Source organism: Meleagris gallopavo, chromosome 7, assembly GCF_905368555.1.
Source record: "Meleagris gallopavo chromosome 7, MGAL_WU_HG_1.1, whole genome shotgun sequence".
NCBI lineage: Eukaryota > Metazoa > Chordata > Aves > Galliformes > Phasianidae > Meleagris > Meleagris gallopavo.
The window spans coordinates 28,020,621-28,041,949 of record NC_139410.1 but is presented as its reverse complement, the minus strand read 5'-3'; the positions used below and the strand labels follow the sequence as shown (position 1 = coordinate 28,041,949).

General features: G+C 44.7%; 1 protein-coding gene across 1 annotated transcript; it reads left to right on the top strand.

Annotated features, from left to right (window-relative positions):
• Positions 1 to 5,991: 5,991 nt before the first annotated feature.
• On the top strand, positions 5,992 to 15,950 carry MARCO (macrophage receptor with collagenous structure). The gene is made up of 14 exons (XM_010713852.4): positions 5,992 to 6,229; positions 7,260 to 7,361; positions 7,622 to 7,852; positions 8,046 to 8,081; positions 9,229 to 9,273; positions 9,635 to 9,724; positions 10,985 to 11,092; positions 11,212 to 11,256; positions 11,481 to 11,576; positions 11,671 to 11,724; positions 12,709 to 12,753; positions 12,902 to 13,009; positions 14,218 to 14,391; positions 14,709 to 15,950. The coding sequence occupies exons 1-14, from the start codon at positions 6,115 to 6,117 to the stop codon at positions 14,837 to 14,839; spliced, it is 1,380 nt and encodes a 459-aa protein (XP_010712154.2). The 5' UTR covers positions 5,992 to 6,114; the 3' UTR covers positions 14,840 to 15,950.
• The last annotated feature ends 5,379 nt before the right edge of the window (positions 15,951 to 21,329 follow it).

Sequence of the window (21,329 nt, the reverse complement as noted above, 5' to 3'; positions counted from 1 at the left end):
GGAGCACCAAGGAGGGCCTTGAGGGACCACTGCACTCCGTAGGTCTCCTAGTGAGGGCTGTCTGTCTCTCCTGCCCTATTGCCTGCATCAGCAGAGAAACTCCCTGCTTGGACGTGGTGACCTCTCATACCCCTGCATCCTATCTCAGCCCTCCCAGCCCTGTCAGCCTCCAGCAGAAGCTGCCTCTTGACTCAATGCACTTTGAAAGAGGCCCCAGATTCTGGTGCCTGCCCACACCCTGGGAAGATCAAACAAGGTGCAGAACAGGCATTTACACCAGCTCAGTTAATTTAAGCACTGCAGGGAATGTAAATCGGGGCCCTCCATGTGGAATTTCTTGATGCCATCAAATCAAGAGTGCTGCACTGAATTAAAAATATCCGGCTTATTAACGAAGGCAAATAATGACAAGCAGACCTGATTATTTTATTGGGTTAGAGGTAAATATTTGACGAAAAATGAAAAACTATTTCTGATGGATTTCTCCCTGTTCTCTTCAGTTTGTTTCTTTTAAAGTATATATACATGTGTGATTTTTGGTGTTTGTTTTTGCTTAAATTGTGCCTCCTGCCAGGTTCTCTGGTGGTTGGAGCAGAGGGAGATCATTGCAGATCATACTTTATTATTTCTGTGATTACTATTGGACCTTGTACAATGGCACTTGGCTAGGTTTTGCTCTGTTGTGGGGTTAAAGGAGCAGAGACATCATCCAAAAAGGATCCCTTCCTTATCCCTTCTTATTTCTCTGTACTAAAGTACCTGGCATTCACTCAAACAGGCAGGAATTAAGGTAGAGCACCAAAACTTGTATGAGGTTGACAGGGCCATTGGCAAGACCTTGGGCCCTGGAAAAAAGTTTGCACTGGGAGAAGAGAGAAAGCCTTCATTCACCTTGATCAGGAAAAGATCAGGAAATGTGTTAGCAGCATAGATGCTGGCATCTGAAGCTCTCTTGAAAGCTTACAGTCAAAACTCTGCTCAAGCACCCACAGGCCTGTGAGAACAGCGGTTCTCCTGAACTAATAGCATCAGAGGCTCCAGCCACTCTATTGGAGCCATTCTGGGTTTTAAACTCTCTGATAAATATGAGAACCCAAGGGATGATGTAGAGACTAGGGGGGAAAAAGTGTTTTAATGCAAAGGCTTGGAATTAGAGAAGGTCAGCACCATCGGGCAGATTCTGTTTTTATTCATCAAAATACCTTAGCTCTGCTTGATCTGTCATCACCAGCATAGCAAGAGTAAAAGGGAATTCCCAGTGAGTTCCCAAAAGGAGCAATGTGTTGGATATGGAAATGGGCACTACTGGCTGCAGGCTGGTTCAAAAGGATTGGTTTTTGCTAGAAAGTGATGCCCATTGCCTGAGGCGAGCGAGTTGCTGGTAAGATCTGAGCATCATGCCATTCCCCAAGCACTTGGGCACTTCCAGCCAGTTTGTTAGAGCAGCATCTGAAAGCATGTAGAGGGAAGAAGTCACTTGTTTTGCTCTTTGATCCCAATTTGTCTGCCCTGCTACAAGCATCAGTGCATTTTGTGAGATGCTCAGATAAGAACATTGGGTTTTGCTTTTGTTTGGGAGGGAAAAGTGGGTTTCACCTCACTCCTCTCATTCCTTACCAGCTCCTGGTTCTCTTCTGGGCTACTTCCTGACCCATGATGCTGAGGCCAACAGCTCCATGCTGAGGAATGAAATAATTTATTAAGCATCAATTCTCCTTGCAAAAGACAGCATCAGAGAAGCAACAATCGGTTATCAGCCCTAATTAAAGCAAAGCAGTCACACTGACGTGAAGGTGAGAGGTGTGGTTTCCTGTCAGCATTATGCCTTGAAGGGTGGCAATATCACTTCCATAGAAGTGCCTTTTCCTCTTCTGATAATTTCTTTTCCCCATGTGCTGATGTCGGTGGTTTCATGCTTGAGGTTATCATTTCTTAGAAGTGAGTTGAGCAAGCCTATCTCCATGGGCTGTCACTGGGGGCAGGAACGGACCTGACTGGGAGATGAGGTTTGCAGCAAAGTAGGCAGAAGAGGGATGGGAGCCTGAAGAGCTTCCCAAGGCTGAGCTTTAATGCTAGCACAGCACATCTGTTTTACAGGACAGGTGCTTTGAGTTAATTCTGTACAGGCTGCTGTCAGGGATGCTTCAAGTCTGTGTATATAGCTGCTCACATGTCTGCTCTTTGCATTCATTGAGTAAGGGGCATAGGGTGTTTACAGGTTAATGGATTTTCAAGCTGAAGTGTTTGCTGATAGTATTCAGGGCATGGAAATTTGGTCCAGAAACCTTATCAGAGACAAACCATTTTGTGGTGTCCTTCTGTGGAAGCTCAAGTATTAGCTCTTTAATTTGTTTACAGTGGTAAACCTACAGTAACATATTAATGCGCATGCAACTAATTGGGATGTGCCCCAGTGCAAGGACAATACTGGATAATAAACCTCTTTAGGAACGTCCTTCTGAATGATCTGCTGGCTACCTGCATAGTTCAGTGTCTGAAATTACAACCACCCTGAACCCCACCTAACCCCCGAGGTTCTTTAGCACAAAGAGGAGGTGAGGACAGGCTAAGGACCACCTTGCCTGGCTGGTGGACTGTGGGCATCCACCCGGGCAGAGGGGATCACAGCAGCACATACAGTGACTGCCTTGCCCAGTGTATTACTGAGCTCTGAGGGTGGCCTGCTGAGCCAACCCTGAGCATTCCACTATGCTGCAGAGGCCAAGCTGGTATTAATTCACCTCAAAGAGCAGGTTGAAATTGTAAAAATACTTTGCAGGTGGTTCCTTGAACTCATGGTGCAGCTGGATCCAGCCTAAAGGGCAGGAAAAAAAAAAAAAAAAGAAAGGGGGGAGAAGAAGCAAGTTCTGATGAAATACAAATTAAAATAACTCATGGAAGGGAAAGAAAATCTGGTTTCAATCTCTACAACAAAGCCGAGCAACACATCAAGCTGGAAAGGAGAGATGTCAGCCAGACAGTGCTGGGGATTTTATTGCTTTAACACAAGTGCTTCTCCATGGCCCTAGGTACTGCCCCAGCAGCTGGGAGGTGGCATGCAGGGGTATGAGGTCTCCATGGGCAACACTAGGGATGAGGAGGGACATGAAGTGGGGGTAAATCAGTCCCAAGGTGAAGATGAGTTTTGCTCCTATGTGGGTCCAAGCTACAGCTTTGTTTCCATTCCCCAACACAAATAAGATGTTCAGGTTTTGCATTTTGGTCTCAAACTCTCTTCTGTGTAGAAACTCTGCGGGCACCACAGCATTCCTTGCCACTAGAGCCGAATCCACTGGTGGGTTTGTTTTTGTTTTTTCATGGTTGGGCAGTCAGTGTGATACCAGGGAGGCTCCAGTGGGCAGTGAGTGAAGGAACATGCCAGCCCTTACCTCTCCAAGAGCTGCCAGTGGGCAGATCTCTCACAACAAACCTTGGGATTCCTTGAATTCAGTGGTACTCCTAGATGTGCACGTGCACTGAAGATGTTGGTCTTCCTGCGGGGAGAACAATGCAAACCCAAAACTGTCCCAAACTGATCATGAGGATATTTCACTCCACAAGATCTTGTGCTCAGCAGTAAAAGGTCAGGCGAAGGAGAACAAAAGAGAGATGGTGGTTATAGCATTTGTTCTCCCAAACAACTATCACGTGTGCTGATATCCTGCCTTCCAGGAAGTGGCTGTGTATCTGCATGCTGATGGGAAGTAGAGAATTAATTAATTCCTCTTTCTGCCTTGCTTGCACACACAGCTTTTGCTTTCCCCACCAAACTGTCATCATGTCAGGATCCTTCCTTCTCGCGTTCCTTCTCTTTTCTCCCCGTTCCATGAGAGAGAAGTGTGAGCAAGTGGCTGGGCAGGCATTTGACTGGTGGCCATGGCCAACTCACCACCAGCGCTGGCTGGGATGTCAAAGTTTGCCAACCTAATTCTGTCTGAAAAGAGGAAAAGATAGAAAAATCATGTGAGACAGGGCAAATAAAATAAGCAAGCTTATGAGCAAACCTACTGCTGCAGAAGCCACCTCTGGTCACTGATGGCTTTGTGGTGTGCATCTGCCAGATGTGTCTTGTGTCGAACTGTGGCTATGTTTCTGTGGGAGAGCAGTGTGGTCTGTGGACAGGATTACTCATTTTTGAAGCCTTCCTGCAGAAACATGAGTACGAGTGTTGGGATATTGAGTAACCATCAGCTTCTTTGGGTGTCACTCTCAATTCAATCTAGATGCAACTGCCAAAATGGTGGAGGCTGCTGTGTTGGTTTTCCCAATGCAGAACCTGTTTTTGGCCCACCTTTTCTTCGCGCTTGGAGGATTACCAAAGCCCCCTGAATTCTGCCTATTTATGTCAAAGACAGTTAGGAATCCACTAGATGAGTCTGGAAACACTTCTATGCTGAAAGATAGAAACATCTCTGAGCTAGAATATCTTCTTATTTGGGGAAAAAAGAAAAAAAAAAAAATACAGAACGACTTAAAGCCACAGATTGAGGATAGATAATTATCCTATTAGGATAAATTCTTCATCATCAATTACCTATGGGCCCATGACACTGATGCAGCTATAGTCCATCCATAAAACTCAGTCCAGATACAGTGCACCTTTGCAACAAGGGCTCGATGAGTATCTTCATCTGAGCACGTACTACTAGCAGCACAGCACAGGAACAGCCAGGGTGAACTGCAGAACTGCATTGGCAAAGCCTTTCAGAAGGGGCAGAAAGAACATCAGGATGGGGAGGCTGATGCAGACATGGCCCATAATGTGCTGGAAAGTGTCATTCTGTTATTAATCCCGTTTCAGTATGTCCTTAACCCGCGACAACTATGCTGAGTCAGCAGTTTCTTTTTTTTTTTTTTTTGTTCTTTCTTTCCTGAATTAGTAACTTCAGTTGCACAATCAAAGTCAGTCTTTCGCTGCAACCAGTGATGGTGCAGCAAGAAACAAAAGACAGTAGAAGGCAAGAGGAGGCAGATGCCAAGTGAATGCGTGATCTTTGATGCCAAGAGCATAGCCAAGACACTCTGCCATGTGCATAAGGAAATCTGCCACTGGTTTGCAGAGGCTGACATCCAGACGCGTGCAAACTGCAGTGTTCCCAAGCAGAGCAGTGCAAATGTGGCCACATGTGAAACTGCATGGGGCATAATTCAGTAGAAATACAGGTAGGATAAAGCTTTATCATCTGGATGGGCAACTAGGGCTGGTAGGCAGAACTGGGTGGGAATGTAGTTTTGCTGTTGACCTTACTGAAATAGGCAAGTGGAGAACTGGACATTGGATCAGGGCACATTAGGAACTGCCAAAATGTGTTCCCCTGATTTAACACCTGTGTCACCTGACCCATTGAGAATGGCTCAGCAGGCAGTGGCAGAGTAGGTGCTCTGCCCATTACCTACTGACAGCTCTCGCTTGCTGGCTTGGATGAGTCACTTTCCTCCACACAACGCAAACTGGCCCTGGCACAGATTTTGGAGACGGTGAAATGTAGGAGTGATACGTACAGGGTGTGAGAGAAGCAGCAGTCAGGTGGTGGGAACTGTGTCCATGAGTTGAGGAATTGGTTCAAAGAGACCTCAGCAAGAGGCTGTGTTACACGGCGACTGTTTCAAGCGTCAGCACCACCCACCCACCAACACCTGTCTTTGCAGCTCCTCCTCATTCTTCATCTCCTCTTTCAGTCATGCACCATCCTTTGCTGTACTTTCATGTAGTGCTTCACCTCGCCTCGCAGAGGACAGATCCTGAAGGTATCCCACTGAACTAGGGATTTCCTTTCCTTAGGAAGGAGGTTTACTTGCATTAGAAATCACCTTGTGCCTAACCCTGAAGTGCAGAGATACTGAGTCACTCGTTGCTGAGCTTCTTTCATAACCACAGCCCTGTGGATGTGGTAGCTCTGAGCAAGCACATGAGAGCAGCTGAATATCTTAGCTTGTGGGATTTTTTTTGAGGAACCATTCAAATTACCACATCAGAGTTCTCACAAGTCTATAAAAACTGAGCAGATAGGAAAAGCCTATCAGAAAGCATATCAAAGCAGGAGGCAGATGGAAAGTTCCTTCAGTTCTCCATTGCCCTCCATCTGATGAGGCTCTAGGTTAGCCACATTTGTCATGAAAATTAAAGACAGATGTAGAGGAGATGGGAGTTCAAGTGATATGAGCACCTTCAGTATTTCAGACAAGATTGGGTTTGCCTCAGCTGCTACTACAACCTTTCAGATGAGTGGTAAGGTTTCTTTTTATCCAATGGATTGTTGTGGATTTTATCGGGTCTATGAAGAAAACCACATAAAAATGAAATATTGTATTTGTATTGAAAATGAAATGCTTTTTTAACAGAGATTTTGCTATTAAATTAACTGACCATTTAAAAAGAGTTTAATTGTTCTTTCCAACTAAGGCTGATGCTGAGCATCTGAAAATAGTTCTTCCCTGCTTCAAAAAATGCCTAATTGCACTCAGGCAATTTCATGTCTTAATAGTTAAGATACTGAAATCACCAGATCCAATTAAAAAAAAAAAAAAAAAAAAAGTTTCTCAATTTTTAGCTGAATATAAATATTTTATTGCTGACTAAACCATCCTATTGGAAAACTAATTAAGCCATTGTATTCTTCTAAAGCTGCAACTTTAAACTACTCGTTACATTGCTTAGGGAAAAAACCCCTCAATTAAGGGTAAATTGTTGCATGTCTGAAGTAATTATTAGGTCTTCCAAAATACTTTTTCCCTATATGGCAAAATTAGACAAAGTATTTCATTTCTTTTTATGCTTGCAGGTGACGATTTGCTTTAAATGTTACAACCTGTTTTCATTTGTTCTGCAGCTCAGTTTGTTATTGATTTTTCATTTGTTTTGGTGTATACATGGATCACTGTTGGCGACACATGTATGCGATGCTCTAGGGAGGGAGAACTTGTACTTTGAGCAACACTCCCTGAATGGCAGCCTAGGACATATATATGGGAGGGAGACAGGATTCATTGGTGCAGAAAGAGGAGAAGTGCCATGCTTACACTGTCACAGGCTGGGTTAAGTCTAGATGGTTGTAAGCAGGTTAGGGCAGCTAAGGGAAAGATGCTGACAGTGGATCGCAATGCACAATAAATGCAGGAAGCAGAGGAAGGCAGCCTGCCTGGCTTATCACAGACCTTGCAGGAAGGTTTAGGATCCTGAGCCTGAAATGGCTGGAAACTAGCAGAGTTTGTAGCAGAAGAGATATCAGGATTTCTGTCCTATTTCTGTTGATTTGTAGAGCCTCAAATCCAAAGAAAGCCATCCACATGCTGCGCTCGGACTACTCTTGTCATCTATCTGCTGCTGCTGACAGTTGGCCAAGTGCTGTTGGCGTACAAAGGTATGTATCCACCCTATGGAAGCCTGGGCAATTTTGCTGGCTGCTCTGGGACAGCACAAGTACGGCTGATGAGCTCAGAGATGGGAAATCTCTGCAGGAGCACAGCTGCACAGAAGGTAAAGTAGCTGTTGCAGGAAGCTCATTCCCAACCCCTGTATGTTACATGCATCTGGGCCCAAATATCTACACTTCTGGCTGACCAAGCAATTCCCAGCCAGATTGAGCTGTATATTCTCTGCATGGACATCTTGTTTCCACAGTGTTTAAGATGAAGGAGGAGATACTGAAATGTCAGGAAAATAATGCCTTCCATGCTGAAGAGATGATAGGAAGATCCTATACTGACAACCTTCTTTTGGAGAAAAACTTCACAGAGAGGGACATGGGACGTGAAGAAAACTGGAGGAGGCACTTAGAAAAGGAAATCACCATAATTAAAAGCAGCAATGCAAACTTGATGATGATGATGAGCAACATCACCCTGCTTGCAGGTATGGCTCGGTTTCTTCATGGTGACTGTATGGAAGGGAGAAATGGCTCTTCTGCAGCACCTGCTTAACCAGGGGAAATGTAGTTCTGAAGGAATAACTACAGCAAGATTTGGTCTCACTGTCAGGTAGTTAGCAATGCTGCAGTGCATGGGGTCCTGACTACAAAAAAATAACCACTAAATATTTGTTTCAGGGCATCCTGGACACAAAGGAGAACCTGGTCTACCAGGTATGTGGGTAGATGAGGCATAAACAACTTTGCTTCTTTTCTTCCTCTTCCCAAACCCTCCCTCCCTCCCCTCCCCCCCCGAGAGACATAAGATGAGGATTTGGAATTTCAGTTGCTAAATCCAGATCCTACAAAATGTACAAACCCCCAGTGCCCTGACACAAGGAGACCTGCTGTACATTTTGACTGATTTCCTGGATGCTCTGGCTTGCCTGAGTGCTCCCAATGGTTGTTGCTGACCATGGTTTTGTCTCCATCTTCTCACTGCCACCCTGAAAAGCTCAAGGGTGATGGAGAAACCATGGCTGGTCATTATCTCCAGTAGCCTTCCCAGATCCCCATCTGAGGTAAGAAAGGACCATGAAGGGGATGAACCATTTACAAAGGGTTTATGTGCATCCCACCACTGGGTTTTCTGCCCTAGGCATAGCAGGTCCTGCTGCACAACTCTAGAACAATTCAAATGCAATTCCTGAGTCCCTGCCCTTTAGGGGCCCCATCTGAACCATGCATGTAATGAACAGTGACTGATTTGGGATGGAGCAGTACCAGCCATAGGAGATAAATGTCTCCAGTCTGTGAGGATGCAGCAAGACCTGATCTCATGTTGGCTCTGTGCTGAGAAGTTGGACTCAGCATTTTCCAAAGAAACTCAAGTTCCTGTGATCTTGTAATGACCTAAAATTCACCCCTTGTTAGGTCAGATCTGTATCTCATCCATTCTTAGTTCTTGACTATGTTGGTGAGCTTTTCCAAAGGGAAAAAAAAAAAAAAAATTTTTTTAAATAATTTTTCCATGTCTTCCTGGCTGCATTCACAATGCTGAAACACCACATCCTGCCAAACACTAATACTGTTCATCACAGCCCAATAGCTCAGTGCCTGTTCAAGAAAGATCTCCCCAGAGGTCTGTGTGAGTGGGCAGGTGGTCTGGCTTGGCTGGAGCACAGTTGGCCCTGCCCAGCACACCCAGCCCAGCTCCATGAACCTTTCTTGGGTGCCTGTACTCACCTCTGCCAGCTACACATCAGCCTCAGTGGTGACCAAAGGCACATGTACAAAAGATGATTTAAAAATTAATCTTTTCATTATTCATTATTACAAATAGATTATGTATATCAGCTGATATATGTGTCTCACATCTCAGGGCTACAGGGACCACCAGGGATAAAGGGAGACCGAGGAATTCCAGGTAAGGCTTTTCCAACCTCTGTGGTTGAGCATAACATGGCTTCATGGATTATTTTATGGGCAGTCTTGTCAGTCTTGTCTTCAGTCGAGATGCAAGTCAGCAGGAATGTCACTGGAGTTGAACGAAATAAGCCTATGTAAAACCAGTGTGAACAAAAGCAAAATTCTGCTGGAAAAATTCTTGTTTTAAAAGAGAGTTTTTAGAGCCATTGCACTGGCTGTGGTGGGCAAATGTCCTCTGCCCTGGCACCTCTCTCAGGCACATGGAGAGCAGAGTTTGTCTCGTGTTGTGTGGCCTCTTGCTGACATTCGTGAGACATGATACCCAATACAGCATCATACGTATTATGTTGTCCCTGCAGGCTTACAGGGCACTAAAGGAGATCGTGGTCCCACTGGCCCAAGGGGTGAACAAGGAGAAAAAGGAATAAAAGGACAAGTAGGATTTCCAGGTAAGACATCTCTAGAGGCATTGAAGGCCAGGCTGGATGCGATGCTGGGCAGCCTGATCTAGAGATTCCAACCTCATGGCAGGGGGTTGGAACTAGGTGATCTTTAAGGTTCCTCTCAACTTAAGCCGTGCTATGATTCCATGATTCTTCACTGTCTCAGCAATTTATTCCTGTTTAAATTGGTTATACTTAAAACATCAGATCAGATCTTCACAGGTCCCACACTTCATAAAAATTTAGGCAACCCTGTGAGTGGCATGCCAGTCCATGAGAGGACTCTTGGCCTGATCTGCAGGGATTTCATTTTGGGATGTGCTTCAGGGAAAGGACACATGGGGAAAATGTTGATTCTACACCATAGAACTGTCCTTATAAAGTTACCTTTGTCTAAGGAAATCCTGAATTAGCAGCCTATTCCAGATTAGAACCGTAGCATTTTCACGGTGTACATAATAATAATACAATATAATTTATGTGCAGAAGCACATGTTAGTTCTCACTGCAGTAAAACCTACTTCTGAGAACTTTATCTCGTTATATATAAGCCTGGCTTTTAATCACCTTAAGTAGAAGAGTCATGCACCATGTTTCCTCCCCTGCAGCACATATTAGTGAATAACCAACATTCAACACTCTCTGTTAGGATGCACCCAGAGAGGAGAGGTTGAATGCAGCACAGCAAAATCAGAAGCTGTTCATGGTGCAGTTGAGGAAGGACATTTGGACGAGCTGGCTAAAGATTCCTCAGAAGTAAATCATCAGAATCCACACACACCATAGCTAGCACAAACTGGTCCAGATTAAAAAAAGGGAAGTAGGAGAAATAGCAAAAGACGAGATCTTAGGAATAATTCTGGAGCAGAAGAGTGAAGGAGATATCACTCTTTAAATGAAACACTTTAAAGTAATTCAGCTGTATTTGAATATGCAGAGAAGCTTAAGGGCAGTTGTGGCAATTGCTTGAAAGCACAGGAGTAGCATAAACTGTCCTCCATTTCCACCACAGCTAGGGGAAGGAAACATTACAGAAAGCAGTAATGGAGATTTAACTAGGGAAGAAAACCTACTAGTGGCAGAGATACTTTGGGAATAGCTTGGGGAGTTGCAGTGGGATCACTTACCAATGGTAAATGTGGGTGTGAGGCCTATCTCTGCCACTGATGAAGATAGAAGGGGGTGCTCTCTGGTTTCTGAGACAATGAATATTTGATGATGAGAGTGATGATGATGATTATTTACATTTTCTGTGCTGCTTGGTAGGTCTTGTAGGGCAGAAAGGTGAAATGGGCCAGAAGGGTGATCCAGGGAACCGTGGACCCATGGGTCCTCCAGGAAACCAGGGAGTGCCAGGACTGCCAGGCTTCAATGGTAAGTGCAGAGGACACAGAACAACTTGCAGTCAACATGCACATACTGTGGTGCAGGGTTGCCCTAGCTGAAGCATTTGGCTAAATCCTGCCAGCATTGATGCTAGGGTGTTGTTACAGGCAGTGCGGGAGAGCCCGGACGTCCTGGACAGAAAGGAGAAGCAGGTAAGCAGAAAGGGAGTGCAGTTTCTTCTATGGGTATGAGACTGATCTCTCTAAGACTGGCGTTGCCAGGGGAGACCTGTTATTTGGAAGGACACAGTGTGTGTTCTGCCTCCATAGGGACAACTCAGTCTGCACAATGCGGGGTTTGTGACAGAGCTATATTTAATTTTCTTTCTTTGTGTTTTGGCTCCACTTCATATGTGCTGTTGTTTATCACCTCCAAGGCCCAGCTGGAGAACGTGGCCTCCCAGGACCTCCTGGCCCCAGCAGTCCTGGGCAGAAGGGAGAGAAGGGAGACCTTGGGTCTAAGGGCTCTCCAGGTACCAAGCCACTGACATCCATACCCTGTGGTCCTCCTGCACTGGCCTTGCTTTGTGTGATGGCTTCACCTTTGTTGATTTATTTTAATTTCAGGAATGCCAGGCAATGTGGGACCCAAAGGTGAAAAGGGAGACAGAGGAGTTCCAGGTAAAGAAGAATTTAAAAACTCTGCAATCAAAAGCATGCATTATGCAAAGCATGGGAGGGGAGGGAGGGTATCAGAATAACAAGGGTGGCAACTTGTTGAGTACTGCTCTCTGGGCCCCATGAATCCCAGAATGTGATGGTGAGCACAGGCCCCTGCCAGGCTGCTGTGGAGTAGCTGCTCATTGGCAGGTTTGTTTCAGGCATCTGCAACATGTACTAGGAAGTGATGTTGCCTGCATTTTTATATGAATAGAAAATGCACAAACAAAGCCATAGTTTAAGATGAAAAAAAAAAAAAAAAAAACTCAACAACAACTTCCATACCCAAGCATTAAAAACAAATTTTATAAGCTGTAAATCTAATGGAAGACTGACTAACAAGCACGTTGTGGATTCCTCTGTTGCACTGCAGGCAGAGGTCTCTTAAGAGGCCAGCTAGGAGTACTTAGCCAGACCTATTCTTTGACCTTCCACCTGAAGAAGTTGACCTCGCTACCCTGGGCATCCAAACACCCAGGGTAATGTTCTGGTGTATTTCCTTTTTCACTCTGAATTTGTGTAGTGCACACTATCAAGTCCAAGTGCTGCACCCTCCTGCATGCATTGATACCTGGATGCCAGGGAGTCACCTGGCCCAATATTATGTGCTTGCATGTCTGCTGTACCTGAACTTATGCGCCTATGCTCTTTATGGGGTTAGTGAAGACTATCTGAAAGCAGAGTCTTTGTGCTATCAGTGAAATTTAAGATGTGATACAAATGACCAGAAATCAATTTACTTCAGAAGATAACTTGCACCATCTTTATTTTCTGAATGGGTGAAGTCTGCCTTTAGTACAATGGGAAGTAAGACTCCTACTTGACTAATAGATGCCTGTAGTGCAGACAGCTGATGTGGACTGGGTGAAATCCATAATAAATACACGTTTGCATGTTTTAAATTGTATAAGCATGTAACTTTTTTTTTTCTTTTGATGATCTTAGGTGTTGTAGGGCCAAAAGGAACAAAGGGAGACCAGGGCCCATCAGGTAAACATTCGTTTGACAGCATTAAATATTCTGATGATGATTAAGAACAGTACTTTAGATGTCATGTTCCAATTCTCTACATCGATATGAAATGCTTATCATGCTCCTTGTTTGAGAAAGGACAATGACATTTCTGTTTTCCATACAGGCATCCAAGGTCCAACTGGTCAAAAAGGAAGCAAGGGTGATTATGGCAGTAAAGGTCTGAAAGGTGAACCAGGAGTAAAAGGAGACAAAGGAGACCAAGGAAACCCAGGTAAGGCTGTTTGCCGTGGTGTCTGTGGAGTTGATGGAACACTTGGGCTTGGAAGCATATGTCGCAGATATGGCACAGATTAGCACAAGCTACTCTGGAGCATGTTTACAGGAAGAACTCAACAGACAGATGGGTCTTTCCAGAAGGTAAACCTGAGGAGTATTGCATTTACTCCTTGGGGACCTTCCTAAAGATGTGCAAGTAAACAGATACATTGGATTTTCTCAACTCCATCTTCTTCTTTGCAGTCTACAAAGACATCTTGCAATATACACTGTGCCACTGGGATTTACATGGCAGTTGGGAACACAAGGACTATTTAACAAAGCCTCTCTAATTGCAGAATAATTAAAAAAAAAAAGTTCAAAAGGGCCAACACTATAAAATCTCGCAATCCTTATGCTCTTCCTTTACAATCACAGAATGCTTTCCAAAACCCTAAGACCTGTATTTAAAAAGTTCCCACTAAATAGTATAAGAGCCCTCAGACAAAAAGCAACCTACAGCCTCTCTGGGGATCCTATGTGCACTCCTCTCCTGGAGATTCCCCTCTGGACGAGGGGTGGAGGAGAAGAAAAAGTCTCTGGGTGATTCTCAGCTCTCATTTCCTGGAAGGAGGTGGCAATATGTGCTTTGTGGAGGTAGTTGTGGAGGTAGCTTTCTGGGGAAAGAGCTCATCATGTCTTTTCAAGCACATCCACTCTCAGGATAAGTCAGCCACTGCAGTGGCTGACAGTGTACCCATCTGTGACCCACTCAATTACTCAATAAAAAGTAATAGCGGGATCTTTCCCCAAGCAACAGTCAAAGAATTGCTTGTTTTTCGATTTGGAACAGGTTCTCCAGAAATGAAAAGAAACATGGAGAACAGGGAGGAGATACTGGACTTTTCTTTCTTCTTCTACCACCTGACCTGAGATCAAGTACACTCTGGTTAATCACCAACACAGCTACCAGAGCAATGAGAGTTGAGCTGTGCAATCTCGCTGAGCTGAGCAATTTCACTGAGTTCAGTCTCTGCAGTCAAGACAGGTCCCTGAAATATTCAGATCTGAGATAAAAGTAACTTCTGGTCCCATTCCAGCTGCAGCAATGGAGTTGGGAGCATTCATGCAGTTTAGGCAGTCACTGCTTCCATCTTTTCATCTGCTATTTGCCTCCTGCTCATATGACTAGTGCACTTACTTTTGTCTACTCTGATCCATCAGGTTACTCCAACAACATACGAATCGCAGGAGGGGGCAGGAGGGGTCGTGTGGAAATCTTTCACCAAGGGTCCTGGGGAACAATATGTGATGATGACTGGGACACCCAGGATGCCTCTGTTGTCTGCAGAATGATGGGGTACAGAAGTGCCATCTCCGCCTTCACTGCAAGTGGAGGTGAGTTTTCAGCAGGCTGAGTTGCAAGGCTGTCTGCCTGGTTGGGGGATAATGCATGCTCTGCAAGAACCACAGTGAGGGGCTCTACATAAGCAATATGAGAGCAAAGAGGATGGTTTCAAAGGGGAAGCTCAATCCTCTTGGGACTATGCTACATGTCATGTGCTGCTTGAGCTGTGCCAGAAAGCTTGGTTTTCAGTTCACCAATGTGCAACCCAACACATGCATTTGGAGGAGAGCATACTACCATTTCTTCTGTCTGTTGGCAACTGTTCCTTTTGTTATTCATTGCATTTATTTTTCTTTTTTCCCCAAAGGCACTGGACAAATTTGGCTTGACAATGTGAACTGCAGAGGGAGTGAAAGTTCGATTTACCAGTGTAACAAACTTGACTGGGGCGAGCACAACTGCTCCCACAGTGAGGACGCTGGGGTGGAGTGTATCTGATGAGACACAGGGCTGACCCAGGAACCACTGCCCCCTCGTGTGCTCCACAGGACCCCTGTTCATTGCATTCATCCAGCTTCTTCACACAGAGGGAATTCCATTTTCCATAAATCAGCAACAATAGCAAGACTCACAAATAATGTGAGGCATCCCAGCTGTCAGAAATCAGCTGGAGCTCAGCTGTGATCAAGTGCGTGGCTTTGCCACCTGCCTGACACTAGCCCACCTGCAGCAGCTGTGGAGCTGCTCTGCTTTAGCTCAGTGCAATAGGAGGGAACAGGAGAAGCCTGCAGAATGAGCTGTAGCTTACCTGGCCAGCCTTAACACAGTGCTGTTGTCAGCCCGCCCTAAAGCCCATTGTAAAGAGCATGTACCCAAGACAGAAATCATTAAGTGATCTTTTTGGTGTGTAAACACAAGTTCTTCAGGTGAGATGATGATCACAGGTCAAAATGCAACCATACCAGCCTGGGATCCAGGTTTAGCACAGACCTTGTATTTGACCTTGGCCAAGTCTCCTGCCTTCTCTGTCAGCATTTCCTAACCTGTTTCCCAGGAACAAAACCCTCACCTTATCTGGTGTATAAAACTGTGTGCCTTCAGAAATGAGAAGTTCCACTTTAGAAATGAGATGTTCCACTACAACAAAGAGATGATGAATAAAAGCAATAAGGGTGAAGTATCAACTAATTATCCTCTCACAGTGAAAATATGGTCCCTAAACCAAAGGTTTCTGCCTTAAATGAAAATCCTATGTATCTGAGACAATAAGTGAAAGACTTCTCTTTCTTAAAGCCTAAAGTCTTCCCCTTTTTAACAGCTCTGGGCATTTGGCAGGTGACAAGAAGCCTGTGCATAAACAGCTGTGCACATTGCAGCAACCTGCTTGCTAACATTGTATTTAACACATCAGAAATGGCTGTAAGCAACCCCACATTTCTGCATCAGCATTATCCGCAACTGCACTTATCTACACAGCTTCTAACTCAATTTTTGTGCTCACAAACCCAGATCTAAGTGGAAAAGCTGAGTGGTGCTGGTAAGAACAGCAGGTGACTGTGTGTAAATAAAGCACTGTCACTTCTAGGGAATAAAGGATTTACAAACTGTATTCCTTCTGTCTTGTCACAGCTGCAGGTGCTGCTTACATTCCCATTTCCTCACTTTCACAGAATCACAGAATGGCCAGGGTTGGAAGGGACCTCAAGGATCGTGAATGGCCGGGGTTGGAAGGGACCTCAAGGATCGTGAATCTCCTACCCCCTGCCACATGCAGGGCCATCAACCTCCCCATTTAATACTAGACCAGGTTGCCCAGGGCCCCATCCAATCTGGCCTTGAACACGGAGCATCCACAACCTCTCTGGGCAGCCTGTTCCATCACCTCACCACTCTGTAAAGAATTTCCCCTTTGCTTGCTAACATAGGATGTTCCCCATCAGGCAAAACTGCCATAAAAGGGCAAGTCGCCATGTACCCAGTGGTGACCCTTAAATCCTCCAAAATCTCATTTCTGGACAGTAGGCAGCTGAGAAATAGCTGCTGTGCCACAATAAAGGTCAACCAGCAAGGGTTATATGTGTTTGCCAGGGTGAAGAGCTCAGCCTACCTGCTCCTCCCATAGTTCAACCCAACTATGTCCAGAAGTGACCAGGGTGGGGTTGAATAACGCAGAAGTGCTCACATCCCTACAGTTCACTCTGTTCTGAGAAGGGAAATGAACATTTGAGCAGGAGCTTTGGAGGCTTTGAGCTTTCTGCTGGGTTGCAGTCTCACTTCCAGGTGCTAGAAACAAAATTTCAAAGTCCATCTTTAGCAGATTCACACATTCACACTGAATTCCCCCCTTTAAATTCAGATTTCAGACAGGCAGTTCTTCATCTGATATAAATTGTGATACTCACTGCTATGCTGTGTTTTGGCTGAGGCAAGAAAAGCCCTTATTTGACTGAAAAAAAAAACAAAAACATGGATTTCACTCAGAACTCCAAGATAAAACTAGAACAAGAAGAGATAACTTATTGAAACAGCAGGTAATATGTCAGATAAGCACTTTGCAGATCAGCAAAAGCACAGGTGAGCTGTAGTAGAAATGCTAAGTCATGGTTTGAGCCAGTGATCGAACACCTGGTGGGAAGGCAGGGTCAAGCCAATGGAACTCAGGTATACGCAATGCTCCTGAGTGACTAGAAGTGCTGGAGCCAGAATCCCTCTCTTCTCAGGCCTCATTTAAGGGTTGGCAGAGGGAGGTGCAGGTATCTCTCTGAGAGACTGTGCTTTCCATCACGTTACATTGGCCATATACCAGTGCCTAGACCACAGTCAGCCTGCTGCAACACCAGACCCCAGCACAGCTGACAGAGGTTTATTAGTGACTAAAGATGCTGCTTCCCGACACTAAGTGGAGCTCAAGGGCCACCACCCACCCTGCTCCTGCTGTGCTGGCACTGCACAGTTTCCAGTTGTCCCCGTCCTGGCCATGCTATGCCCTGGTGGATGCGTTTCGAGTACCTGCATCCCTCCCTGCTTCTCTTTTCTCCTTACAGCAAGCCTTCACTCCCGCATCCTGCATCCCAATGACAAGCAGAAGGGGCACAAATGTGCTTGTTTCCTTTAACAGGCTATAGTACGCAAACTTGGAAACCAAGCAGTCAGCCTAAAGTTGTGAGATGGGGTGAGGATTCCCAGTGATCAAGTTGTGTCCAACCAGTCCTCCCAAAATAGTATTTTGAAAAATAAAAACTGAAAAAATACCTTTTGTGATTCACTTTCTGGTGTGTTCTGCCCTGATCTGATCTGGAGGGCGCTCATGTCCCCACGTTTGCTTTTCCAGCCCAAGGGAAAGCTTATCAGGATAGGAAAAGAGTTGCATGTCACCATGTGATTGATGCTTAGGAGTGAAAAACCCTCATATCCACAAAAACATACAGGCCTGAGGTTACCTTACATGGTCAAATCCTCTTCCTCACCAATACATGGCTCAGTGCTTTCAGTTCCGACTTTCAGGACTCCCAAAGAACCAGCCTCACCATCCCATGGTAGTTGTCTACAACAGCTAGCAAAGAACTGTACAGCTGTGCTTATCGTTCCTCCCCAGCACCAATTAAAAAGATTTAGTTAAGCAAAATTCAATTACACTGTCATGGATAAAAGGGATACAATTAATTAGAAAGGAATAGTTTCCCTTAGGATTGCTGTTATTTCTAGATGCCTGTCCCTGACCACTTCTTATCCAAAACAGAAGAGATGCGGGACAGTTTGGGTCATCCCTACATCACCAACTCACATATGTCTCCTACTGGGGAGAAAATTGAGCATTCTGTCAACAGGCAATGGTCAGAGACCATTAGGTAAACAAAATGATGTGCAGGTCTCACAGCTCAGGAGCTTTAGATCACAGAAGATCATGCTGAGAATATGTTTTAATAAGTTGGGAGTATTGATTTAACCATATCTCAGTGTTGGCATAGCTGTCAAACCACAAAAACAGCAACACGGAGGGGAGGGCTGCAGGTTACCAGTGGGGTGTGATGGGAGGCTGAATGCGATATTTATTGCCTCAACAGAAATCACACGCAATTGAAAGTACCACCCAGGCACACAGGGATGCTGAAAAGCAAAACATTTCTAACTAAAAGTCAGTTCCTTTGGGTTTTATAGCCTCAGGTTTATGCTGAACACATGCATTACACATCTCACCTTAGCAAAATTATTAATAATTCCAGATGAAATTGTAAAAAGGCAATTTCATTTGTTCACAGCTAAGATATCGTTCTGTCTGAGGGTTGTTGTTCTTTTTAAAAGTACATTAAAGCCATCATATTAAATGTCAGGTGTAATAAAAGAATGCCTTCTCATCTTAGAGAGGTAAAAAATTGAATATGCGTGCTGGGCATATCTAAAGATCAAACTCATAATATATGGGTCACTAATTGTATTTTCATCCCTCTCTTCCAAAGTCTTCTGTTGCTTGTGAGTTAGAGTCAGAACTCATCAGCACAAATCTGCGGACATGTTCCTTAGCTTTCTCTGCTAAACATAATGGTTCTCTTCCATTTCTTCCATTTTCCTCCATTTCTTCCAATCAGCCTGAGATGTAAGGCTCTGCTCCGACGAAAGGGGCCAGGCTGGCTCCCACTGGCATTGGTGCAAAGCCGGATGGATACATGTCAGTGCAGGCAGCTGCTATGCCATAACACCAAGTTGAATGTAGCCCGAAGTATTTAAACAAACTGCTAGTGGTAGCACCAAATGTTTATCCATTTATTTCAGTATTTGTCTTTTTCAAATGTGACCTAAAATCTATAAGTAATTAGTTATTGTACTGGCTACAGTATCGCAAAATGCTTCGCTTCATTTTTTATTCAGGCTCAGAGCTGCAACTCCAGAATCATTCCAGTCACATCAGCCTTCAAAGGTCTAAATGGGGAGGAAGGGGGGCTAATGCCTTAATATCTTTGAGATTTGCAGGAATATTTGAGGATTTTCTGGGGATTCGGTGCAAGATGAAAAAAGAAGAGTTTTGCAGGCAAATAGAAGAACTTATGCCTCCAGTTCAAAACAAAAGACACATCCAAATGCAGAGATTTAAATGTTAAAGTGCTAAATAAACATTGCTATTCAACAGTGGTCTTTGTCTTTTGAGTCCTAGGTTAAAACTACTTCACAGGGACTATAAAAGCTCCTTGCTTGTCTTTGTAGAAGCTAAATGAATTTTAGCAGTGCAAGTTCCAAAGTGTAAAAGAAATTCTACCTAAATCCCCTCCCAAACAACTGAGTTGCCACACAGGAGGGAGGCAGAAGATGGCTTTTGGGACTGTAAGGTAAGTATGCCTTGTGAATAAGAAAGTAGTACACAAATCACACGTATCCCAGGGCCACTTGGTGATATTTTGTGTAAGTACAAATAAGGAAGTAGTGATATGAAGGGGCTGGTTCCACTCCAACAGGGTATCAAAAATGCAACGGCAGCTCTGCAATGACCTTGTATCTTGCTGCCTTAGGAAATCCTGCTGGAGTCAAGGGATTCAGAGGGCTTTCAGGCTTGGGCCATAAATCATTCAAGAGATGAATTACTGCCTTATTAGAGTAGCTTCATAACTGTAATTCCAGATAAGTGCACAATTAGTCTGATCTCTTCTGATAACATGCCAACAGGAAAAAAAAAGTCATCTCTTGCTAAGCTGAATGGCTATTCAAAGGCGCTGCAGCAAACTTTCACAGATGTTGAGGCCAGCGGGACCATTATAATAATCTCATCTGACCTTCTGTGTGGTGCACGGCAGAAAAACTCACCCAGGAGCTCCTGCATCTGAAACTGCGGCTTGCTTACCAGGAAAGTGCCTTCTCTTGTTTTGAAACTTTCTGAAGGCAGAGAGAAACCACCATGAGAAACCACTTTGTTATAAGAAACCACCACATTCTTGGCACATGAGTTATCCTGCTAGCTCTCTCCCAGTAACTTCACTCTTAACCTGTGCTGGAGCACTGGGAGTGAGCCAAGGTGCTTGAGTTGAGTATTGTCTCTGGTACTGCGCAGGCATGCAGGAAGGAATAGCAAGGAGAACAAGCGGACAAGGTGGACAGGTGGACGAGGTGAACAAATGAAAAAGATGGTCACAAGGGCATGTGAGTCCTTCTCTCACCCACTGCCCAAACAGATGGACAGGAGACCTTGCCGACTGCTCTAGCATTGAGCGGCTGGGTGAAGTAATGGGAAATGACTGCTGTCATTAAAATGTGCTCTGCATAGCACAGTGCTGGTGACTTGTCTGTCAGCCTGATGTGGTCAGTCCTGTGCCCAGAGTGGTTTTAATGGGCAGGGAGAAAGCTGCTCTTTCTTCCTCACTATTTTTTTTTGGTGCTGAAATTCATTCAAACTAGATTCAAGACAGAGCAAGAGTTTTCCTTCATACAGTTAACTTTAGAAAGCCCACAGTCAGATTTTGGAAGACAACTGTACCCAGGAAAGGGGCATATCCAGACAGAAGTGCAATCACACTTGCTGGAGCTTAGGAAGAAGAGGAAAGCTTGGTACACGCCAAGGTCAGGCTGGAAGTGCCCTCTCTGGTTTTAATTCTGTTTGGCATCCAAAAAGGAATTACTGGAAGGTTCTTGGCAGCTGAGGCTCACATGAACACTGGGACTGTGCTGCTGTTCTGGTAGTGCATCCTTTTGGTTTTAAAAGAGATGCTGTGACTTCATGGAGTGGTGACACGAAGAGCTTTGTGGGCATGGAAGACTGTCAAACACTTCTGAGACACTCCAGTCATTTTCTGAGTGGAAAGAGGATCAAACTAAACTTCAGTGGCACTATTTAGATGAGTAACAGCTAATTCCGATTACCCATGGCCCTGAGATGAGGATCCCAGGGCTAAATAACAAGGGCATATTTCCCAGATGTGGGTAAAGACTGTTGACTTAACTTGTAAGGCTATAAAATTTCTCCAGTAACAAGCAGGGACAGACTCCTATAGCGATGCTGGAGGGA